This window comes from Oratosquilla oratoria, chromosome 5 (genome assembly GCF_046742065.1).
Source record: "Oratosquilla oratoria isolate Oo_2021 chromosome 5, ASM4674206v1, whole genome shotgun sequence".
NCBI lineage: Eukaryota > Metazoa > Arthropoda > Malacostraca > Stomatopoda > Squillidae > Oratosquilla > Oratosquilla oratoria.
In genome coordinates, this window is record NC_134781.1 from 81,613,093 (window position 1) to 81,638,092 (window position 25,000).

The 25,000-nt window shown below is 39.8% G+C and overlaps 1 protein-coding gene across 2 annotated transcripts in view; it reads left to right on the forward strand.

Annotated features, from left to right (window-relative positions):
- LOC143025610 (uncharacterized) overlaps positions 1-16,162 on the forward strand; it is a 19,035-nt gene extending 2,873 nt beyond the window's left edge. Inside the window, exons 3-7 of one of the 2 annotated variants that reach the window (XM_076185552.1) lie at positions 866-1,002; positions 1,181-1,271; positions 2,889-2,983; positions 5,334-5,517; positions 14,189-16,162. In XM_076185552.1, coding sequence (XP_076041667.1) covers positions 1,196-1,271; positions 2,889-2,983; positions 5,334-5,517; positions 14,189-14,721 — 888 coding nt within the window. In that variant the 5' untranslated portion in view covers positions 866-1,002; positions 1,181-1,195 and the 3' untranslated portion in view covers positions 14,722-16,162. The remainder of the gene's footprint in view (positions 1-865; positions 1,003-1,180; positions 1,272-2,888; positions 2,984-5,333; positions 5,518-14,188) is intronic. The other variant, XM_076185551.1, reaches the window with a different exon arrangement.
- Positions 16,163-25,000: the final 8,838 nt, after the last annotated feature.

The following is a 25,000-nucleotide window of genomic DNA, read 5'->3' on the forward strand; positions in this document are numbered from 1 at the left end:
CAAAATTTTAGTTTATGAAATTGTCAGTATTTTCATCAACAAAATAAAACAGAGTTTGGTGTACAAGGGGTGTCATTCAGTCTTGTGTATTCTAACAAGATTTACTGTGTATTTTATGGTAGGGTTACTGTGTTGTACTTGTATATATAAACTATAACTGAATGAAAGAAGGATGAAATGGAGTACAAAATTATTTTACATTACTGATCTTTATTAGGGGTCAACATAGTCTTATTTGGTTGTTTTGCCAGTCACCACTTATGTTGAACTAGAGTTTGGTATGATAGAGGCTTGTTCAGATGGTACAAAACATTTGTTTTATTTGAAATTTGGTATGATGAGGTTCATTTTATTGAGTTTACAGTATCTCAGAAATGATGCATAAATATGTAATCAGATATCAAACAATGTAGCATATTCATGCTTTAGGAGAGTTGTTTATAGTGTAATTACATGTAATTCAGCCAATTAGTTCTATCCAAAATGAATGTTTTAATTGTGAAAGGTGCACAAAATACTCTTAGTTGGTTTTATGGTTTTGATACCTTGCTGTACTTTGTCGTAGAGAAATAGCTAAGAATGGATTTTGAATGTTGATAATCATTGTGGCTACATTAATTGTAAATCAATACAGATTATTTATTGATACTTTCACAGTGAGTTTATGGAATGGGTACCTACATACTGAGAGGTTTTAATACAAATTAGTTTAGCCATTATATGGTTAGGATTGTGCTCTTTCTTACTCATTAGGGATTAGTAATAGCTACTAACAAGTGGTGGTCTTACAAGATGGAGGTAAAAGATATTCAGCTCTCAACCACATGTCTTTAGAACCTATCACTATTTTTACCTCCATCTGTAGGCATCATCTCAAGGGACAGACACTGTCTCTGAATTGGGACCAAGATCTCAATCAGTTATGGCTGTATTTCCTCTACCTTTTCATATAAGGAGAGGTGATACTTGATAACTACTCCCATCAAACTACTACTATTACAAGTTAGTGACATAAAAACAGTCCTACACTAATACAAATCAGACAACACTCCAGTGTTTCATTCCAGAAGTCCGTGGGAGAAACTGTGGATTTTTGCTAGTCAGTGGGACTGCTGGTTTCCAGTTAAGGAATTTTGAGGCAACTATTACAATTATTGTCTTACTTTTTTATAATTTTCAGAATAAGTTTTACAAGATGGCCAGGAACAGTGAAAAGAACTATGGGCAGTTGAACAGGTTATGGTTGAAAAATCAAGGTGCTCTGGATAAAGGTAAGAGACAAGAATTATAATTCTTTATGTAATTCCATATATACAGTATGTGTACTCTTGTATATTAAAATTAGCAATAAATGTGTTAGGCTGGTTGAAGGCAAACTCTGATGGAGAGAGAGTTGGTTTTATGTAGCAGTGATTGTTGGGCGTCAGCGGTGGAGGGAACAAGACGGCAAGGGAGGTGATGACTGTGTTTCAAGTCATGTCCCTGGGTAATCTATATCTTCAGCATTGGTCCATACAGGGGCAGGTCATTGCCCGTGCTGCTAATTGGTGTAAGGTCAAAATGTGATGCATAGGGAAGTTGGAAGTGAAAATGTTAGACACTGGTGACTCAAAAAAACAGAGGGTATGCATTGCTTAATGGATCCAGTGTTTATATCATGTGGCTGGCTGAGGAGCTGTTAGTCATTGCTGACTGATGCTGGCACTGCATGCATTTTTCTTCAAAAGGGCTTTGTGGTGTCTCACATGGCAGACCCCAGCACTGGTTAGTCATGGCTGACTGGTGCAGGTACTGCACAATTTTCCTCAAGGAGGTTTTGTGATGTTCATGTGGCCAGCTTTGGCTGGACGGTATATGAGTCATATAGCTGGCCCCACAAGTAAAGCCTTGGCGGTCAAATGTTGCAGGACGGGCCAGGACACGCCTTACAAAGGGGTGATAAGATTTAGAAGTATTTAGATGAATTATTTATCTTTACAATAGTGATGTTCTCTAATATGAATGAAGTTTAATGCACAACACATCAACATAGGTCAGGTGCTTATATCAGGTGTGTACATACATACATATACCAAAGGCTTTTTCCCCCTTACAAGGGAGGTAACCAAAAAGAAAAAGACATAAAAACCATTCCCACCCATTCCATCCCTAATACACTCCACTCCCCTCCACCCTCTACCCTCCCTCTTATCTTGGCACCTCCTGGATGAAGGGTCATCCCTGCATCTTGTCCACTGCCCTGGGTTAGAGGCAGTGTCGCAAGACACAGCACATCCACAACAAGGCCGCTTCATTAAATCAGGTGTGTAGCTATGATAAAAAATTTCACCTTTGCCCAGTGTTCTCGGATTGGTGGGGCAGGTAACAGTCAGCGTTAGGCATTAGTGAGAAATGTGGGGCACAAACCTGTGACTGGCAGAATGCAAATGCTGCATGCTTCCATATTGTTACTGTTGCACTGGGCAACACATTGAGATAATCGTGATTACCATACTACAGTGACAGTCCTTAAGCTGAATAAAACTGGTTGATGGTAGCCAGATCATTGGTAGAAGGACAGAAGGACTTTTTTTTTTCCTTCTTTTTCTTCTTCTTCTTCTTCTTCTTCTTCTCCTCCAGCTCCTCCAGCTCCTCCTCCTCCTCCTCCTCCTCCTCCTCCTCCTCCTCCTCCTCCTCCTCCTCCTCCTCCTCCTCCTCCTCCTCCTCCTCCTCCTCCTCCTCCTCCTCCTCCTCCTCCTCCTCCTCCTTGCTTTCTAAGTTGTACATTTCTTTCTGGAGGTTGTCATCCAGGAGGAGAAAGTAAAATATTTGATGCTAGCAAGAGCATCATTAGTGAAGGACTCTTGAGAAAAGTAATTTAGGAACTGATAAATTTTTGTGTTTTGCAGAGAAGAGAAGGCCCCGTTTAAACGAGCTGCATACTGCGGAGGCAGTACGTGAAGTGCTACCAGCCATCCTAGACGAAATTGACCACTCCATTAAGGTGAGGCCCTCAAGATCCATTTACTTTGTGTTCTTAATTAGTATTCAGAGATCTTAGTGACTTGCTCATATGGGGATTGTGATTCCCTTCAATGTTAGATATTATGGGATTAATGATGGGATCCTTCATGAGGTTATTGTGTGAGGAGGAAGGCAGAGAGAGTCATGTTCCTACAATTTATCTTCAAATGACATCATTATTATTTCCTTTCTATAGTAGATGTTAATTTATTTCTTTTCTTTTCTTTTCTTTCTTTTTTTTCTTTTTGAGTGCCAAGAAAAGAGGGAGGGAGGAGGGTGGAGGGGAGTGGAATATATAGGAAATGGAATGGGTGGGAGTGTAGGGGGAAAAAGCCTTTGGTATATGTATGTATGTATTTTTTTTGAGTGAGTGGCAACTAGTTTTCCAACAATTTATCTTCAAATATCATCATTATTATTTCCTTGCTATAGTAGAAGTTAATTTGTTTATTTACTTATTTTATTTTATTGTTCCTATAAAGTCCTCTGTGAGGGGCACTGTCCTAGTTTTCCAGTAGGGGGGGGAGTTTGTGACGTTAAACATATAATTTTATTTTAATTTATTTCATTTCTTATTTTCTATTCTATTTATTTATTATTATTATTATTATTATTATTATTATTATTTTTTTTTTTTTTTGAATGGCAACTAGTCTGCAGTCATAAAAGAATGCTGAGTGGCATCATGTGTTGGGATGTCGTTAAAGTTCATAAAATGTTGACTACATAAAACATGTAGTCGGTACTCTATACTGAGACTCCTTGAGGGTCTGGTAGTCAATCTGTGGACTGGGTCCAAAATATCTATCAGTTTAGACTACTTTTCTTAAATTTTTTACATAAAAAGAATTGATGACCAGCAGCTGCTTCCTTGCAACAAGTTGGTGACAAAAATAGACCCACACTAAAATACATACACACATACATATACATACATATACCAAAGGCTTTTTCCCCCTACACGGGGGGTAGCCAAAAAGAAAAAGGCATAGAAACCACTCCCACCCATTCCATTTCCTATATATTCCACTCCCCTCCACCCTCCACCCTCCTCCCTCCCTCTCATCTTGGCACCTCCTGGATGATGGGTCATCCCTGCATCCTGTCCACTGCCCTGGGTCAGAAGCAGTGTCGCAAGACACAGCACATCCAGAACAAGGCCACTTCATACATATACCAAGGGCTTTCTTTTTCTCCTTTACAAGGGAGGTAGCTAAATTCAAAAGGCATAGATCCACTCCCACCCATTTCATCCCCACACACTCCACTCCCATTCACCATCGTCATTTCAAACCCTCTCTGCGGCACAGAGGTTAGGAAAGGTATCCACTGTGAGTAGTGTCCCCTGACTGGTGTTCACCTCAGGACCTGAGGTGACTTGGGCATCACTACGTGTGTGTGATACCTCAACTTCCTCTCCGCAGTTGCATACTGTGGAGACACCGTCTCCTGCATTCATGTATGAACAATTCTGGGCCACTGAGAAGATTGAGGTCCAAGCGGGTACCAGCTCTGCAAACCATGAAAAAAAAAAAATCTCTCCTTCTTTTCTTGGTTCCTCCTGGATGATGTGTCATCCCTGTATCTTGCCCCCTTCTTCATTCCCTTCATGCAGAAAAAGAGAAGACAGGGAGAAATCTCTTCGGGCTGCGTCAAAATATCATTCACACATAGCCACTCTCTAACCCCACTCCTATCCCCCACCCACTCCCTTCCATGCATCACAGCATCATCCATACACATCAATTCTCCTCTCACCCCTGTCTTCTATCTTCTTCCTTCCTCAACAGATATCCCCCTCTTTCTCAATGCCCCTTTTACCCCATCCATCCCTCTCATTCTTGGTTGCCCCCACATGTTCACTCCATCCACTTCTGCCTTCCACACTTCTTTCTTTGCTCATTCATTCCATGTGTCCAAACCATCCCAATACTCTTTCGTCAACACTATCTCCCAACTCCTTTTCCACCTCTGCTTTCCTCCTTACCTCCTCTTTTCTCACTCTAACCTAATAACCCCTACCATACTTCTCAGACATTTCATCTCAAACATATTTAAACTCTTCCTCTCTTCCTTTCTTATGTGTTTCTGCCCTATACAGTACTGTGAGCACAATCACTCCTTCATGCAATCTCCTCGTAGCATCCGTTTTCATTCTGTTTTTGTTCTTTGAGTAACTTCATAGGTTTGATTATTTGAATATTTGTACATCCAACTTGGTTATGGATTGACCTCTCAAAAGTATCCAAAAAGTTTTCTATTCATCACTTTATATTTAATTACAATTAGTCATAAAATCGGTTATCTAATGTTGAACATTATCTTTACAGCAAAGTCAGTGTATCTCATACACGGATAAAAAAGTAGAGGAGTATAAGGAACGAGTTGTGCACTTAGAACGTGAATATAAAGCGCACTTGCGCAAAATCAAGGCACTCGATTTGGAGAATCCATCCCTTTCCGTACGACACCAGCCATATCAGAGACAGCGTCCGTCGGCTAAACCGCTACCTGGTAAGTGAAACAGTCGATTAGTTGGCTAAAAAATGTGTGAATTATTTGATAGATGAATCCCAAGTAGGTAAGTGAAATTGTTACCTTTTTGAAGAAATTGCTACTTGGTTGGTGATTATGCTATTGTGCGGAAGAAAGCATTGCCTGGCAGGTGAAACGACTACTAGGGATTTGGTGAGAAATAGGATTTAATCTCTAGGGAATATCATCATCATTATCATCACCCATATAAGGAGGTAGGCAAGTCAAAAGCACACACCCACTCCCATCCACTGCCTATGTTTTCCCTCTCATCTTAGCTCCTCTTGGATGAAGAGTCATTCCTTCTATGTGCTTGTTGCCTGGGTCAGAAGCAATTGAGCAAAACATAGCACCCCTGCAGCATGGCCACTTAACTTAACACGGTGACCCCCCCTTCAACCCCTCATGCAGAAATTAGAGAAGATAGGTAGGGGATAGGAATAATCACTAGTTGTCAGCTCTCAGTGTGCGAGAAAAAAAGTTTAGAAAATACAGTTGAAGGTCATAGAGAGATCTTGGGCTCAGTCCAGGGATTAAATGTCAGCCCCTCAGAGTGCACCTTCTGACATTTTTGTTGCTTTTGAAAATGGGTAGCTTTGCTGTCTGTCTTACAGGACCATCACATGCAGGTACTCGTCACTGACTTGGTTAAATGTGTGATGAAAATCTCAACAATTCCCCAAGTAAGAAATTTATTGCCTTTTCAAAACTTGTTAGATTTGCCTCTGACCTGAGCAGTGTGGCAGGAGACAGGAGTAACCTTTAATCCAAAAGGTGTTGAGATTGGAGGGGCAGCAAGTGGACGTGGGGTGAATGTAGGATGGGTGTATGTTTTGACTTGGCCACCCTTCACATAGGATAGTAAAGACATTTGGAAATTCATATGATTCGGATAGACCGGATTATGAACTTATGATGGATTGATTCCCCTTATTGGAATGACATTCTTGATGGATTTTATTCAAGTTAATGCAGGATGGTTTTATTAACTGTAACAAGGGATTTATCAGTAAACTCTTTCAGTCTGTGGCTTACTTTATATATTCCATACTGGCTAATGCAAGTATGATTTTATTTAGTTGAGGAGATTGTAATGAAGCTGAAGACTCAAACTTGGTTGTAGTGCACTTGTTCCCCTCTTACCCTGCTTCACCACAGGGTGATAGCAGAAATCTCTGGAAGGGCCCAAAGATTGTTGCCAGCCACTGTGGGGCTGTGGATTATCCATTCAGTCCCCCGCATGAGGGGACAAGGAGGCAGGGCCTCTGTGTGAAGTGGCACTGATGTACTGAGTTGGCGCATTGCACACACAATATTCACATTGCACATATAAAGGAAACCAAACTGTAATTTTATTCTTATGATTTGATAATAGTTATTATGTGTGGTTGGACGGAGAGGGAGGGTCGCCAAATTAATGAAGTGGCTTTGCTGTGGATGTGCTGTCTTGTGACACTGCTTCTGGCCCAGGGCAGTGGACAGGATGACCCATCATCCAGGAGGTGCAAGATAAAAGGGAGGGAAGAGGATAGAGGAGATGGAGTGGGTGGGAGAGGTTTCTATGCCTTTGTCTTTTGGCTACCTCCCATGTAAGGGGGAAAAATGCCTTTGGTGTATGTATATATGTGTGGTATCATATCTTGAATCTCTCTGGGATGGGTTTGTGTTATTTTACATTGTTGAGGTTTTTAAACATAAACTGTTTTATACTTTTGGGTAGTAAAGAGGGATGGATCCCCTCAGTTGAGTGAAATCACCTAGTGTGGCCAAAATAGATATGTAAAATCCCACCATTTCTGAATGGGTTAATTGAGGTAGATTTTATTTATTTTGGGTTGTGAGAAGACTTTGCTTAACAAGAGAGAAAAAAAAATATCCATCAGTTTACCTGAAGGGAGCTATGCTCATAGTGACCCATCTTTGTATCTTTCAGCATCAAGTTTGTTCTTAAATTCTTGTATATTATTTGCACACACTGTTGCCTCATCCACTCTGTGTGGGAAGCTATTGTTTTTCAGATCTCTTCTATAACTATCCTTTTTGAGTTTCTTTTCATGTCTTTTTGCTTTTCTCTTGTCCCACTTTTAATAAATCATCTCTATCTAGGACTTCCATCCCTTTCATAATTCTGTAAATAGTCAGTAGATCACCTCTTTCTCGTCTTTGTTCCAGGGTTGATAGTTCCAATTTGGACAATCTTTGACAGAATATATTTGTAAGACAGTGTTACTCAGAACAAGCCAAAGCCTTGGGTATTGAGTCTTGCTCTCAAGGGAATAAAAACATGTTGTGATGAATAAAAATACCAAAGGGCCTTTTCTTCTTATAAGAGGAGTAGCTGAATCAAATCATACATCCATCCCATACCCATCCAGAACATATTCATCATCCTTCCCATCTTAACTCTTCATGGATGAAAAGTCATTCCTTTCCTGTGTCACACTGCTTGTATCTAAGGAAATGCAGAGAGATGTGTCATCCACAGCAGGGTCTAACAACCAAAGCTGGTTTACTCATACATCTTTATTGTATGGCAAGCTCTCCTCATCCACTCAGGAAATTTACAGATCAGATTTAGTCCTAGATATGCCATGATAAAACTGCAATACAGGGATAGATTATAAGTGTAGAGGTATTGCCAAGAACTCAAGAAATCTGTAGTTCACTTTCAGAAGGGTCCTGAGACAGGAGAGGTGGTTTACCTAGTTTTACCTAGTTGTATTATATGGGAAGGGAGAGACATACAAACTACTGCAGAAGATTAAAATGGTGTTTCATTTTATGGATGAAGGAATGATGAAAAAACTCATTGAAACTTTGATATGTCCAAGACTGGAATACACATCAGTAGTATAGTCCCCACATTGAGTGAAGGATATAAGCAAGATTGAGAGAATAGTAAGGGCAGCAACCAAACTGGCCCCCGGCCTGGTAGATAAACCATATGAGAAAAGACTAAAAGCACTGGGTGTGCCAACTTTGAAAGATTGAAGAGAAAGAGGTAATATGATTACAGTATGTAGGTCACTAAAGGGGATAGATTGCATTGAGAAAAATGGATCTGATTAAAGATGGGAGGGCTTTAAGAAGTCATGGGAGCAAATTAACCCTTTCCATATGATGGTGCCTATGTAGGCATGTGGTGTACACATGCATCGTGATGCTGGTAAGTGCAAGTTGATGCACATGGAGTTGGATGGTAGTCTGACCTGACTCACCACTCGAAAGTTAGGATGGGTCAACCCAATTAGGTCGCGTCTGGTCAAGGTGTCAGATCGGCCCTGGGTATATATACCGCCTGCCCCGAGCGGGGGAAGCCACTCCGCCTACTCAGATCTAGTTGCTCACACTGCTTCACACCCGGACAGTTGGGCATATTTGTGTATGCACATTGCAAGACATTTGCACTGGTCCCCCCACGTTGCGGGTGGGCACACCATGTCAGTCTCTCAGGCCACTGTGTAAGGACCCACCAATAAAGCACCAAGCAGCACTGACTGTCAATTATTCCCCACGTCACCCATTGCCCATAGGCGTCATTAGGCGCACATGGTTATATGAAGATGCCGACATTGGCATCTTATATTTATTTTGTAGTTGTAGCTGAGTGACCCCCATATTCTGTGAACTGGCCATATCACATTTTCTGTGGTTATTAATATTCAGAGTGAAAGAGAACAGATGTTACAGCTGTAACTTTATATTTTAAAATGTGAGTATTGTGATGCATCATCATACATCAGGCAGCTGTTGCTGCCGGTGAGAATTTGACTCGTATTGAAGAGGGTAAGAAAGATCACATTTCTAAAGGATGTGAAAAAATACAGTTTTACATAAGGAAGCTTGCTGGTTGAGTGGGTTAGGGCGTTGTTACTTGCGGCGAAGGTCGAGGGGATGGCAGTTCGAACCCTGCCACCGGCAAAGTTGAACCCAGGATATGGTTCATTGAATTCCATGCTACAAAGTCGACTGTAAGGGGCACCATCCTAGCCTTCTGATGGGGGGGAATTTGTGATGTTAAACCATATCACATATCACATATACTCGTAGATGCATAAATACTTGGTATAACATAGGAAGTGATATAGCCCAAACTCAAACAGTACACAAGTTCAAATCTAAAAAAGATAATTGGACATCAAGGATATAGATTGAATTGGAATTTTACATGAATTTGAGGCTAGGTATGACAAAAAATTAGAGAACAGGAGACAGGACCCAATGAACTGTGCTCCTTTCCTGTATACTGCAATTAGATAAATACATAGATACATCACTTAGACAAAATGTTGTAGCACATTTGTAAATAATAATCACGAAGAACCCACAGTCGGAATAAAAGGAAACTTTAGAAGAAAGTGTAACTGCTATATTTTGGCTAATACCTATAGCCCTCTTCTTTCCTGAAGAGGGCTATAGCTATTAGCTGAAATATAGAAGTTACACTTTCTTCTAAAGTTTCCTTTTATTCAGATTGTGGGTTTTTTGTGATTTTTACATACATACATACACATACCAAAGGCTTTTTCCCTTACATGGGGGTAGCCAAAAAGAAAAAGGCATAGAAACCACTCCTACAATTAGGTAAATATATCCACAGTATAAAGGCGAAAAGGTCTGCAGTGTATATAGAATTGCTTGAGGGCCACTTTCTCATGCACATCCTATTTTTCCTAATATTTCTATAGTTGTTTAGATATACATACCTATACCAAAGGCTTTTTTCTCCCTTATAAGGGAGGTAGCCAAAAAACAGAGGCATAAAAACCACTCCCACCCATTCCATCCCTATCACACTCCACTCCCCTCCACCCTCTTTCCTCCCTCTTATCTTGGCACCTCCTGGATGATGGGTCATCCCTGTGGGTCATCCCTGCATCTTGTCCACTGCCCTGGGTCAGAAGCATTGTCGCAAGACACAGCACATCCACAGCAAGGCTGCTTCATTAAATCGGCGACCCCCCTCTCTGTCCCCAGACGCAGAAAAGAAGACGGAGAGAAATCCCTTTGGGCTGCGTCAAATTTTTCTTGCACATACTCCCTCACCCCCCCGTCCCCCACTCATTCCACCTTTTACAAAACATTATATTTGCTGTGACCTGTCTTAGACTTATTTATGATGATGCTTAGCTTGCATCAATCAATCACTTGTTGCCTCAAGTTTCATTAAGTGGAAAAATTTCAGCCCCATAATAGCTGCCAATGGTCTTCGGTACCTCTGCACAGATCTCCCTGGGAAGAAATTAAATTGCTGTCTATGATGTATCAGTGTCAGCGGTGGCACTACACAATTTTTTAGAAAAATGCAATTCAACGAAAAAATAATAATTCCTGGCCTTACATCAGTATGGACCCGTCATCCAGGAGGTGCTAAGATGGGAGGGAGGGTGGAGGGGAGTGGAGTATATTTAGGGATAGAATGGGTGGGAATGATTTTATGCCTTTTTCTTTTTGGCTACCTCCCTTGTAAGGGGGAAAAAGCCTTGGTATATGTATGTATGTACATCAGTATGGAGATGTACCATGGTCACTTGCTGAAAATTTTAGGGAGAGGAGAGTAGTCACCTTCTATCAGGGCACTATGTGTGAATAAATGCGAGAAACAGAACTGAAGTTGATAAGAGATCTTTGGTCCAGTTCAAGAACTATGGGCCAGCCCTTCAGGGCTCCACTTCCTGGTGGAGGGGCAGGGGTTGATGGGTCTTGCGCAGTGGGCAGCTATCCGTTGTGCAAGACCACCTCATGCTGATGGTCTTGCACAAGCTATTGCTTCCGCTTTCTCCTTTTCAACAAATTAATATTGAAATGTATGTATATATGTACATCTTCAACATGAAAATGTAATGTGTGATATTTTGTTGAATAAACTGTTAAATTGAATTGAAAAATTACCCATCATCAGGGCCCCAATAAGGGGAGGCGCAAGGGGGGGGTCAATGCCCCGGGGTGGCACGATTTGGGGGAGTGACTCTTATGGTGAAAAGAGGGTAAAGCAAATTCCCCCTAATGTACTTTTAATGCATGATTTATTTATCATGAGTTGTGTGTATGAATGATGTGTGTGTAAACGTTGTTTTGTGGATGAATGTTACATGTGAATCGTGCTAGTGACCATCAGATGTGGAAGGTGGTGGTAGTGGTGGGGCACTTTTCTACTTGCCCTGGGGCAGCACTTACCCATGTCGGAGCCCTGCCTATCATCGGTCCCTTTGCTTGCTTGCCTGTTTTCCTTGTTGTAAATCCTAAGGATGTAAGGATCCTAAAGAGCTGAGATGAGAGGGAGGAAAGGGTGGTGGATGGGAGTGGATATGTCCTTTGACTGGCTACCTCCCTTGTAAGGGGGAAAAAGCCTTTGGTATTTAGATGGATGGATAGACATCCTTGTCCATTTTCTTTTGCAATTTGTATGTATGCCCCCCTTGTTTATTTTTTGGATTACTGAATGTAGTTTACTTTGTCTATAAATTTTGTGGCAGTCATTCATGTATACAATTTAAATACATTATCTCTTTACTCTGTGTCCTCTTGTGTTGTTAACCCCAGTCTATCTACACAAGTAAAACCTTTTAGCTCTGGAATCTCACAGTAACTCTTTCCAGTTTAATTTATACTTTTTGGGTGTGGAGGATACTCCACTGAGGTAAATAAAATTGTGTGGAGGTGATGATGATATGGTTTAATGTTGCAAACTCCCCCCTATCAGAAGGCTAGGACAGTGCCCCTCACAGAGGACTTTGTAGCATGGAATTTAATGAACCATATCCTTGGTTCAACTTCGCCGATGGCAGGGTTCGAACAGCCATCCCCTCGACCTTCGCCATAAGTAATGACGCCCTAACCTGCTCAGCCAGCGAGGTTCCTTGTATGGAGGTAGATAGAATAAAATTATCCAAAAACATAGTTGATTAAAACCGATTTAAACCTGTTGTCACAGGAGTTTCCCTCAGCTGATTAAACAAAAAAAAAAAATGGTAAGAAATAATGGTGGTGGATGGGTGGGAGTAGAACAGGTGGGAGTGGGTGCGTGCTTTTGACTTGCCTACCTCCCTAATAGGGGATGATGATATTATTCTCTAGGCCAGCATTCCCCGGAACCCTAAGGTTCCACAAAAGGTCCTTAAGGGTTCCGCGAGAACAAGTGAGATAAGCTAATGCACTTTTGATTTTTGATTTAATTTCATATACGTAATATAATTAAACACGCAAGACATATTCTTGGTTATTGTAGACATCATCCTATCTAACCTATTATTACGATGAAAATAAAATGAGAAAGATATGGTATATGTGGTTTTTTTTTGGGTAGGAGTTCCTTGAGACATGCAATTTATTTTAAAGATTATGCAAGGGTAAAAAGGTTGAGAAACTCTGCTCTAGGCTGTCTGGCTGAGCAGCCCTGTCTCTGTGAGGAATGCCTTGACTGGAACAGGGTTTTCACATAAATTCCTTACAGTGCATGTTGTGTTGTTGGCATGTGTGATTGTGTAAAATGCAGTCTTCCATAATGCATTGAATACCATGGGGTGATATTACATTCTGGACAGATATCCACAATGCGTTCATCCATCTGCTTCTGGTAATTTAGATGGGCTGGATGGTGGGCTGGAAGATAGATTGGTAGCAACTAGAATTAAGGTGCACTGTAAGATATGGCAAAAGGGTAAATTTTTAAGTTTTTGTAGGGCCCATTTTTCTACAGCATATACAGGACTTTAATCTATTGCAGTTTCAACAATTTCAGCATAACTTAATTTGTGTGTAAAAGTCTATTTATATACTAAGGGCTTTACCCTATTACTAGGGACGTAGCCAAGTCAAAAGATAATTACCAACTCCCACCCATTCCACTCCCATCCACCACCCTTTCCTCCCTCTCATCTTAGCTCCTCATGGATGATGGATCATCCCTGTATCCTGCCCACTGCTCTGGGTCAGAAGCAATGCAGCAAAACACAGCACATACACAGCAAGGCCATTTAACTTAATCAGCAACCCCTCTCCCTGGCCCCTCATACAGAAAAAGAGAAGACATAGTGTGTAAAACTGACTTAAATTTTTACCTAAAGAGCATTTGATCATCCTTCTGTTCTACTTATCTAGTTCTTTGGGCTTCCTCCTATTACTAACAGGCTTATGAATATCTTTATCTCCAACTATTTATTACTTGTTCTCTTGTTTTGCTTATACTGCATCTTCAGTTTTGATTCTTTACTAGTTTTGTCATGGTACACTTGTTGACACTAGATTCAACAGAATACAATTGAGTGGCTTTATCTAAACAAAATAAAGGCATTGCACTCCTATCTTGAAGGTATTCATTGGTTGTAATGGTTGTTTTCTGCTAGTTACTCAGTAAATATAAATCTTTATTATAGATGTCATTCATATATCCAATCAAAATTATTGGATGCTTATGCAATTGCTTGGATTTTAGATTCTAGCTTCAAAAACCAAGCACCGTACTACTTGCTCTCCTCTTTGGGGTGGTAAAAGTTGAACAAGAACTATTTCGAAAGAAAAAAATCGGCCTTCAAAAAGAGTGTTTTCAAATGTTGACACTGGTGTTCTATTTTTGATCATTACATTTTTGCACAAAATACTTAAATTAAGAAAAAAAAAAAAAAGATGATAACACATATTTTTCAAACAGATGATAACACATCTGAAACTTGGACCCCGATCGCAACACCCCTGCTGGAAAAAGAAGACTGCAAACCAGTCCACTGCGTACCTGAAGCTCGTGATGAGGATCAGTACTACAACTTTTTGGAAGAAGTCAATATTGATATGTTGAACAAACCACTCGAGTTCCAAGAGTATGATGACAGTAAGGACATCATGTCCAAAAGTGTTCAAGACATTTTAACATCAGATGATGCCCTAGAGAGGCACGAAAGACTAACGAGCATATTTAGTCGTATTTTACCCAAAGGTGACGAAAGTGATGTATTTATTCCTACAGAATTAGGGTATTCAAGTCAAAAGAGTTTCGAAGATGTGAAAAAGATTGACTCGGATCGGCCGTCAGGAAAGCCCCCAGATGATGGGGGAACCAAGAAAGAAGAAACCAAAGAGAAAAATGTAGTCCAGACTACCGATGGTGTGGAAGTGGTGAAGAATCTGCCAGCGTGCTTAAGATCCATAAGTACCGACTATGGATCCTCTTCAAGTGATGAGGACTGAATAAGCTTTATCATCTAATATAGTTTGCTAGTCTGTAAGTTAATATTAATCTCTAAGCATAATGTACTGTATAAAAACAAACAGTATGCCAACACTCCCACAGGCAAACAAAACTACATCTCTATATGGGGGCCCATCCTTTCTTAACTAAACCAATATGTAAAATATAAATTTACGTACATTGGCAGTGCATTATTGTCCTTTGAGATAGGAGTGCCAATAACCTATTGTCCGTGATAAGTAACTAAATATGAGACACTCAAAAGAAAGGCAGCACCAGCCCATTTTAATCAGCAGAAGAGTAGACCCTGGCTTAAGTCTTGATCTTGATTGATAGAGGCTCGTTACTATATTAAATAGAGAAGATGTGGACCTGCTTGTAGTTGGCAGCCTGAAATTTATTTTTTATTTCCTAAAAAACTTAAATTTTTGAGATCAGTGATGTACCTGTAAGTGGTAGTTCTGTCAGATGAATTGTTGAGAGGATCATCTCCCTGCCACCCATCTTCAAGACTAGTCAACATCACCTCCGTTTGGAGGTGCAGCCCCAAGGGGCTGACACTCCATTAAGGGAAGTCAGGCTCTTGTTTATATATTATTAATGCCTGACAACGTGAGTCTATGGGAAATGATAAAAAAAAATTACTGAAAAATATGGAATATGTTTAAAATTTTATTTCTGTTATCAGCTAACCAGTGTGTACATGATTTTTGCATCAGATGTCAGAAACACTACATTGTATTATATATAAGGATATGTCCATATAAACAGGGTGTCCCAATGAAATGTACTCACCCTGAAATGTTTTGTAACACTGTCCATTAGCTGTGTCCAGAAAATGGTTGTCATCACTTTGAAGATCTGCAAACATGCAAGGGTACTAGAGGTGATAAGACTAATCTTTTCTTTAATTGCAAACTGATGACCTCCATTTTCTAGACATAACTGTTAAAGCAGACCAGTGGATTATACAATGCTACAAAAAAAAATTAAAGTGTGATGTATTATTTTTGGCAGGGGGGGGTTCATCGTTTATATTGCTAATATGTGTTAGGTTCTATGGGATGGTATGCAGAATTTTGATTCCTACTAGTATTGTTGTCACATATTTACCAATTTTTATGGATGGGTCCTACTATATACTATTTGTATTATAGTTAAATGTGTTTTGATAACTTATGCTATTGTTACCTGTTAGTTGATAAAAATAAACTTGGGGATTGTTATCAATGCATAGATGCCATTTAGAAATTTTGTATTTTTATCTGTTTGAAGATAAATGTATGTAAAATATTATATCAGGTAATTATTGCTGTTTGCCCCTTTAATCAGGTGACATGGATTGTTTTGTGCCCAGTAGTATGAGTGTATTTTATTCAGCTGGGAGCTTGGAAGAAAACAGAGTTGTTTTGATTCTTGTAATGAAAATGTCATTGAACACAGTGGGATTTAATTTGCACTATTATTATAGAACTTCACAATGAGTGGCCCAGTATATAACTGGTCTTCTTCAAAATGGCTGCTTAAGTGACCCAAAATACGGTATATATTATAGACGGATGACACTATGGTATTTCTTCCATATCTGAACCACCAGTATTTGAACTAAACCATTGTTACTTGATTTATGTGTATTACATACCATTTTATTCCTTTGGAATTGTAAATTTAACACTTTTGTGGCACAGGGAAGACTGGGGAGGGGGAGGGAATAATGTTACCTCGCATACTCAAATACTCCCCAAATCCGAACACTCTCTGGCCCAATTACTATATGGGAGGGATTACTGTATATCCATAACATAGGTCTTAATCATTCAGTTGTCCCATTTTCCCAGGTTTGCTCCACTGGGTTGATGGTTTTCAACTCCTTTATACCTGACAGATTTTGGTCATTATTTTACTTTTATTCAGCTAAGGGGTAGATTTTGATTGAAGGTTTCACTTGTTGAAATTCCTCTCAGTTTGGGGTTCTTCCATCAAATGCATAATATTGCCTAATTTTAGTCAGAAGAAAGTATATAAAGGTCACTGTGTTTGAAGGGATAATATATGGGTGCACTTTTGAATGTAATATTGATAAAACCAGTTTGAATCTATTGTTAAGCTTTTCACTCGCATTTTGTGTCAAGTTTAGATAGTCCATCTTAGCAGTTTATTGTGTTGGAATAAAAAGTCACCTTGAGTTTCACTAAGTGAAAAACCCGCAGCCCCACAGTGGCTGGCAATGGTCCTCGGAACCTCCCACAGATCTCTTGGGGAAGAAGCTTTGGCTTGTTGTCTGTGTTGACGTGTATTTTAGACCTACATTCTAGATAATACCCTATGATTTTATAGTCGACGAACAGCCTTGGGCCAAAACAAAGTTGTGATTGATCACGATTTTAGCTCGACTTCATTCTTCAGTTGAATAAAATTGTAAGGTATTAACTGGAAAAAATTGAAAAAATGTATCACTATATTTGAGGGGTTAATTTCAAATGTATCAACTGCATCATGCCAGCGGATGGATTTTTGGTAACGGAGTGTTCAGGTGATTTTATTCACTGGGTATCGATGAAATAAAACCTGTGATAATCAGTGTTTTACCCATTTACTGGATAGAATTATTGGGCAGTCAAAATATATATAGTGTGCTACTATTTGGGAGAGTAATTTTGTCATAATGGTGGGATGTACAATGTATATAACTGTGTTGACAATCAAAAGGTGAGGGTAAACATATAACAGCAACAAGCGTTTTTATCTATGACTAGTTTTGGACACTAGTGTCTGTGAAATTAGTTGAGGTTTAAAATTCTTGCTTCAGGTATATGTTTGCTGTCACCTCTCATACCTCTCAGAATATGGCTTACTACATTTGTCATAATTGGGTATGAAATAAATGAAATTTATATAACAGTTTAAGAATTGCATAATGTATTTGAGTTATTGTTTTATTTCTGTCAGTCCAAGAGGTACACTTAAGATGGATAGAGTTGTTTTGTTTTAGTTAGAAAAAACATTTGTAAAATATGGCAATGAGATGACGGAGTTGGAACGGGTTTGAATCTCTTCACTCATAGTGCTACCTTGTAGCTGAATAAAATCATCTGGTATTAGGCAGAATAGTATCTATGAAGCATTTCTCTTGAGTTTTTGGAAATAAAAGTCACATTTCATATTCTTAAAACATTTCAAGAACAAAAACCAAATTTCTAGTCATATATTTCTTATAATCATAATTGTTGTCCCAAGTTTCATTGACTGAAAACATGTAGCTCTGCAGTAGTCAGTAATGGTTCTTGGGATCTCCTGTAGATAACTCTGGGAAGAAAGATTGAAATATTGTCTATGTTGTACCGTGTTAGTGTGGATCTATTGCTGTGTTGCTGGCTGGTAGGAGGAGGGGTGCAGTCACTAGATGAAAAAAGGAGAAAAGGTAGTTGAAATCTGTGGAGATCTTATCTTTGGATGCAATCTAGGGACAAAGTACCAACCCTCAGGGCTGCACCTCCAGGGCACTGTTGCCTAGCTGAATAAATTTGTTTGGCATTAGGTAAAACAAAATGTATAAAGTGTGTCCCTTGATTAAAGGGATGAGTATTTTAATTGCAATGAAAGAAATAAAAAGGAAGGTAAAGCCTCTCAGTTTTAGTGTTTACATCTATCCTCAGCAGCTCATGGAGACGGTCATTGTTCCATTGATGTTGATAACAGTCACAATAATCTGTGGCAGAAGAGAAATATAATTCTTTTGTTCTTATTTATTTATTTTATTATTTCTTAACCAAAAGGAGTGCTTGAATAGTTCTGCTCTACTAAGGAAAAAGGGACAAATGTGAATGTAATAGTTTTAGAGGATCAGGTTGTTGAGTGCAATTTGAAAGGCATATGGGAGGGTTTTTAATTGAGAGGATTAGAAAAGGAACAGAGGGAATAATTGGTGAGGAGGAATGTGGGTTTAGGAAAGGTAGAGGATGTGTGGATCATATTTTTGTGGCAAGGCAGATTTACAAGAAGTTTTTGGTAAAAGGTAAGGATTTTTTTTATGGATTTGGAGAATGCTTATGATGGTAGACTGGAAGGCACTATGGGAGGTATTGCAGATATATGAGATTGGGGAAAGGTGTTAAGAGCAAAGTTTTTATGAGAGTAGTAGAGCTTGTGTTAGGATTGGGAATGGTGAGAGCAAGTTGTTTGAGGTGAAGATAGTGAAATTGTGTCAGGGTTGTGCCATGTCATCATTATTGTTCTATGTGTACATGGATGAGGTGGTACGGGATGTAAATGTGAGTGTAATGGGCATGGGATTGGAAATGGTTAGAAGGAAGTGGAGGGTGAATCAGTTATTGTCTGGATGATGCTGTGCTTGTGGCGGGGTCAGAGGAGGGTTAGATACAGTTAGTGATGGAGTTTGGGAAAATATGTGATAGGAGGAATTTGAAAGTAAATGTGGGTAAAAAGCAAGTTGATGAGATGAACAAGGGGAGATGGTGGCAGCAAGTTGGAAGTAAGTCTTAAAGGAGCGAGATTGTAGGAAGTAATTTTAATTATATAGGGTCACATGTAGCAGGAAATGGAGGAGTGGAGGTGGAGGTAAACTGTAGAGGGAATAAAGTGAATGTCTTGGGGGGATTGAAAAGTGGCATGAGAAATAGGTATCTGGGAATGGATGCAAAAATAAAATTATATGAAGAGTGATTGTGCCTATGGCACTGTATGGGACAGAGACTTGGAATTTAAGGGAGGTAGAAAGGAGGAGTTAAGATGTGTTTGAGATGAAGTGTCTGAGAGGTAGTATGGGTGTTACAAGATTGGATAGAGTGAGAAATGAGGAGGTGAGGAGGAGAGCGGGGGCTAGTGAGCTGGCTGATGGGGCTGATGAAAAAGTATTGGGATGGTTTGGGACATCAAAAAAATAAATTAAGAAATATTAGCAAAAAAGAGTATGGAAAGCAGAGGTAGGTGGAGTGAAAATAAGGGACGACTAGGGATGGGATGGACAGGTGGGGTGAAAGGGACTTTGAGCAAGGAAGTATTCTTTGTTGAGCAGGGAAGGGAGAGGGCAGGGGATATGTGTGAGTGGAGAATGATATATTCGTCACCCTCGTAAAGAAATTGCCTAAACCATTTTTCTCAATTTCTGGATTTGTTTTTTTCTAACTCAAATTTTCATTTCTTCTTGTGGTACAATTCCCAATGTTTTATTTAGTGTTTGAGTAGGTTAAAACTACGTTAGGAGGAACATTACGTACATTTATGAAATAGAAAAACTTTTTTTTTTTCGATTTCCTGAAAAGTTGGACAAATGACGTAGGCACTATCTTTATGAGGCTGGCGATATTGTATGGATGGTATTTTGATGTAGCCCAAAGGGATTTCTCCCCATCTCTATTTTTCACATTAAGGAAGAAGGAAGGAGGGTTGCTGTGTAAGTGAAGAGGCCCAGTTGTGGATGTGCTGTGTCTTGCTGCATTGCTTCTGACCCAAGCAGTGGACAGGAGACAGGGATGACCCTTCATCCAAGAGGAGCTAAGATGAGAGGGAGGGAAGGGTGATGGGTGGGAGTGGGTGCGTCCCTTGGCTGGCTACCTCCCTTATAAGGGGGAAAAACCCTCAGTGTATAGATAGAAAAAAGAGTCCAGATGGTTTCTGAGATCCTTGTTGGGTGTTACAAGAATGGATAGAGTAATAACAATCATTAGAAATACATCCTGTATTCAATATGGGTGACTGAAATTTACGTAATTTAATCACCATTGTGTTTTGCTGTTTGTAGACATAAAGATACTCAAGCCGACCCACCAACATCAAGAGAAAAAAATGTTCAGTAAGCCCTCGATAAAACGGATCTCGATATATCGGATATAAACCTCGTTATAACGGATTTTCATCCGTTATACCGAGAGATCCTCGTATATAACGGATCTACGGATATAACGACAGACCCCTGTACCCATATCGTCCGTTATATCGAGGGTTTACTGTGATTTCTAATCCTACTAATTTCTAATACCGGACAAACTTCGGGATATAACGGATCTGTCCGGTATTTCCATCGAATATAACGGATCCTCGGTTATAACGGATCTTCGGATATAACGACAGACCCGTCCCCATATCGTCCGTTATATCGAGGGTTTACTTATATAAAACTATATAGTGATCTGGCGCATGTACTTTGGAAAGGGAAGAGATAGAACCTACGTATTTAATACACGTAGATTGTATATCAGTGATCTATTTCATGACATATATATATATCTTCAAACTTATGGAGGTTACAAGCTATTCGAGCAAGTTTAGGTCGTCACTTTTTATGTTTAAATAAAAGACATTTGACAACACTGCCCCAATCTGACCTTACCAACCCAATATCTCTTCCCAGAGTGACCTAGAGTCAATATGGTGGTTGTTGCCACTTGTGGGTCTGCTGCAAGAGAGACTTGGGGGCAATGGTTGGATTGATTAATGTTGAAATATTTTTTGGAAAAATGAAGCATTATATTAAGTCTCTCTCCCTCTCGTTCTCTCTCCTTCTCTCTCTCACTCTCTCTCTCTCTCTCTCTCTCTCTCTCTCTCCCTCCTCTCTCTCTCCTTCTCTCTCTCTCTCTCTCTCTATCTCTCTCTTTCTCTTTCTCTATCTCTCTATCTCTCTCTCTATCTCTCTTTCTCTATCCCTATCTTTCTCTCTGTCTCTCTTTCTCCCCTTCTCTCTATCTCTCTTTCTCTCTCCCCCTCTCCTCTCTCTCTCTCTCTCTCTCTCTCTCTCTCTCTCTCTCTCTCTCTCTCTCTCTCTCTCTCTCTCTCTCTCTCTCTCTCTCTCTCTCTCTCTCTCTCAGTGTGTGCGTGTAGCCTTGACCTCCTTCCGTATCGGGTCTCACTTGATCCTCTTTATTCAGGCTGTCGCCAGGCCATTTTTTTTTTATTGATTTCCATCTCACCGTGACAGTAGCGAAGGGGTCGCCACCCTTCTCTCCTTAGACAACATCTCTTCCCGAAGTGACTTTGGATCCATCCAGTGGCCGTTGCCGGTTACCTGGAGGCCGTGGGTTTCCTGCAAGAGAGACCAGAGGTTAGACGATTTTAGTCATATGGTTAGAGCGTCGGCGAACCGGAGGAGGTAACTCCCCCGATTTGAATAAAATCGCCTGACGACAGCTAGAATAAATCACCCAAGTGAAAGGAAGCGATGGGTTTATGTCAGGGAGGTTGATGTTGATGCTGAATAAAATCGCCTGGCGGCAGATAGAATAAAACGAGCTGCCTAGAGTAGGCCTTATGGTCTCTTGCAGTCTCCTTCGTTCTTATGTTCTTATGATATAATTCAGTAAAAGAGTAAAGAGCGGGTCACCCTTTATTGATTTTGACCTTTTGAGCGTCAGACGATTTTATTCAGCCAAGCGTTCCCAACTGTCTCGAGACCTCATGTGAATAAAATCGCCTGACGGCAGCAGTGATGAAAAGGAAAGTATCACTTGGTATGGAAGGGGCAAATCTAGGGGGGTTTGTCACGCATGGGGGGGTATAAAGTCACCTGACGGTAACAAGAATTGAATTACAGGGCCACATGATACGGAAGGGAAAATAACGGTTTTTAACGGATTTAACGGTTTTCGACCGCTCATGGAGAGTCACGAACACGTGGTAATGTTTTTTTTTATCGTATACACACGTGTACACAGGTGTGCGTGCTGTGTACACAGGTGGGCGGTCTGAATGTACACTAATATGAGAACATGAGTGTGAATGTCTTCGTTGTGTTGGGCCTGATGTATGTGTGTGTGTGTGTGTGTGTTTGTGATTCACCATGGTCTTGGACCACGTGTTGTACTCGTGATCGACAGCTATTTCCCTCCCGGAAGAGAGCTCAGAGGTCATATGATCGATCTGTGGGTCATGTGACCTTACACGCACACACGCATACACCCAACTCCCAGCCCAAGAGAGTTGGAGTAACAACCCGCTGCTCAGCGATATTGAAATTACTGTAGTTCAGCCCTGGGCGGGATTCGAACCCGGACCGCCATAGTGGCAGTCGGGAACTCTACCAACTGTGCCACGAGTTGTGTGTGTGTGTGTGTATGTGTGTGTGTATCCGGTTTCAAGCAATATTGTGTTGTTATTAAACGCTGCTGAGTGCAAGGATGGTTGGATTTGGGTGTTGTGTGTGTGTGTGTGTGTGTGTGTGTGTGTGTGTGTGTGTGTGTGTGTGTGGTCAAAAGGGCGTGATTATAATTATGTGGGTGAGGGTGTGTTGGTGAGTTCTACTTGTCTACGTCATAAGCAGGTCTTCGTATTCGACCACCGTAACCATCTAATCTTCAAAAATGTAATTTTATTTTATCATTTATTGATTTACACTGCCCGCGCACACACACACACTCGGGACAATATAAAATCGGCGCAAAGGAAGTAAAGAAAGTTGGTTCCGAAAAAGGACCTAAGAGTAATTATCACCAAAGACAGACATGTCCCCTAAAAAGTAGATAAACAAAATAGTCGGAGAAACTTACAATTTACTAAGATCAATAAAGGTGGCTTTTAATTACTTGGACAGGGTAATGGTAAAGAAATGACTAGTCACACTCATAAGACCAAGATTGGAGTACGCTGCGACACTGTAGACACCCAGTACAAAAAAGAATATAAGGAAAATAGAAGGAATCCAAAGAGCAACGACAAAGATGGTCCCAACACTTTCAAAATTGACATACGAGGAAAGATTGTCTAAACTGGAACTACCAAACCTGGAACAAAGCAGAGGAAGAGATCTATTGGCCATTTACAGAATCATGAAAGGCATGGAAGTCCTTGACAGAGAAGACTTATTAAAGTGGGATAGAAGAAAAACAAGGGGAAATGAAAATAAAATAAAAAAGGATAGTTATAGAAGATATATATATATATAAAAAACCGTTTTCCACACAGAGTATTCGATGTCTGGAACAAATTGGACGAAACAATAGTGTGTGCAAACACCATACAAGAATTTAAGAAGAAACTAGATGTTGCAAGATACAAAGACGGGTCACAATGAGCATAGCTCCCTTTTCCGTATAATACAACTAGGTAAAAAATACACACACACACACACATATTGTATATATATATATATATATATATATATATATGTATGTGTGTATATATAACATATATATATATGTATATATATATATACATGTATATATATGTTTGTAGTCCATGGCCCCAGGTCTCTCGCAGGAGAGCCGCGATTCAAAAGTTTATTATTTATCTATAATTTTTTATTTTGTTTTATTTATTTGTTTATTCAGGTATCTGTTAATTAAATTACTTAATATTTACCATCGAATGCAGACTTTATTTGCTGCTCCCCTCTCGGCGCTAGCCAGAATAAAATCTGTTAAGAAACACCTTTGGTCAGGTGACGTCATCTCGTTTTAATAAAATCAACTGGCGTCAGCCAGAATAAAACCTTGCAGGTGCAATTGTCTAAATGAGTTGGCTGATACCTCTATCTGTCTAAGGTGTTTTTTCCCCTAAGACTGAATATATAAATAGAGGAAGAAAATAGAAATACATTGCTAGTCTGTCAGTATGTCAGGTGCATTCATATTGTATAGGACGCAGCGTATCCGACTTTAATGTCGTTCTAGTTGAATAAATAAATAAGTAAACAAATAAATAAGTAATTGCATGTCTATTCCCAAGGCCAGCTTCCACCATGGAAAATTGCCGCTGGAAAGCACACTCGCGCGCACACACACACACATACACACACACACACACACACACACACACACACACACACACACACACACACACACACACACACACACACATACAAGGATAGAGGGCCACACTGCCCCCCCCCCCCCCAGAGTCCTGTCTAGTGGAGGGGGAGGGGTGGAGGGAAGGGAACGCCTTTGAGTAAAGAGGTCAAATAAACAATATATATATATATATGTATATATATATATATATATATATATATGTATATATATATATATATATATATATATATATTTATATATATATATGTATATATATGTATGTATATATATATATATATATATATGTATGTATATATATATATATATATATATATATATAATAAATAGAAAAATAGAATTCTGACTCGAGTATGCTTGCCCGGTCTAACAAACTACATTTGCATGTTTATTACCTCGTTGTTTGGTTGAGCCCAACCTCTTTAGTGGGCGGCCGAAAACCGTTAAATCCGTTAAAAACCGTTATTTTGGCTTCCGGCAATCAGTGTTTATTGCATGATAAACCTGTGCCAGCTGAACCACT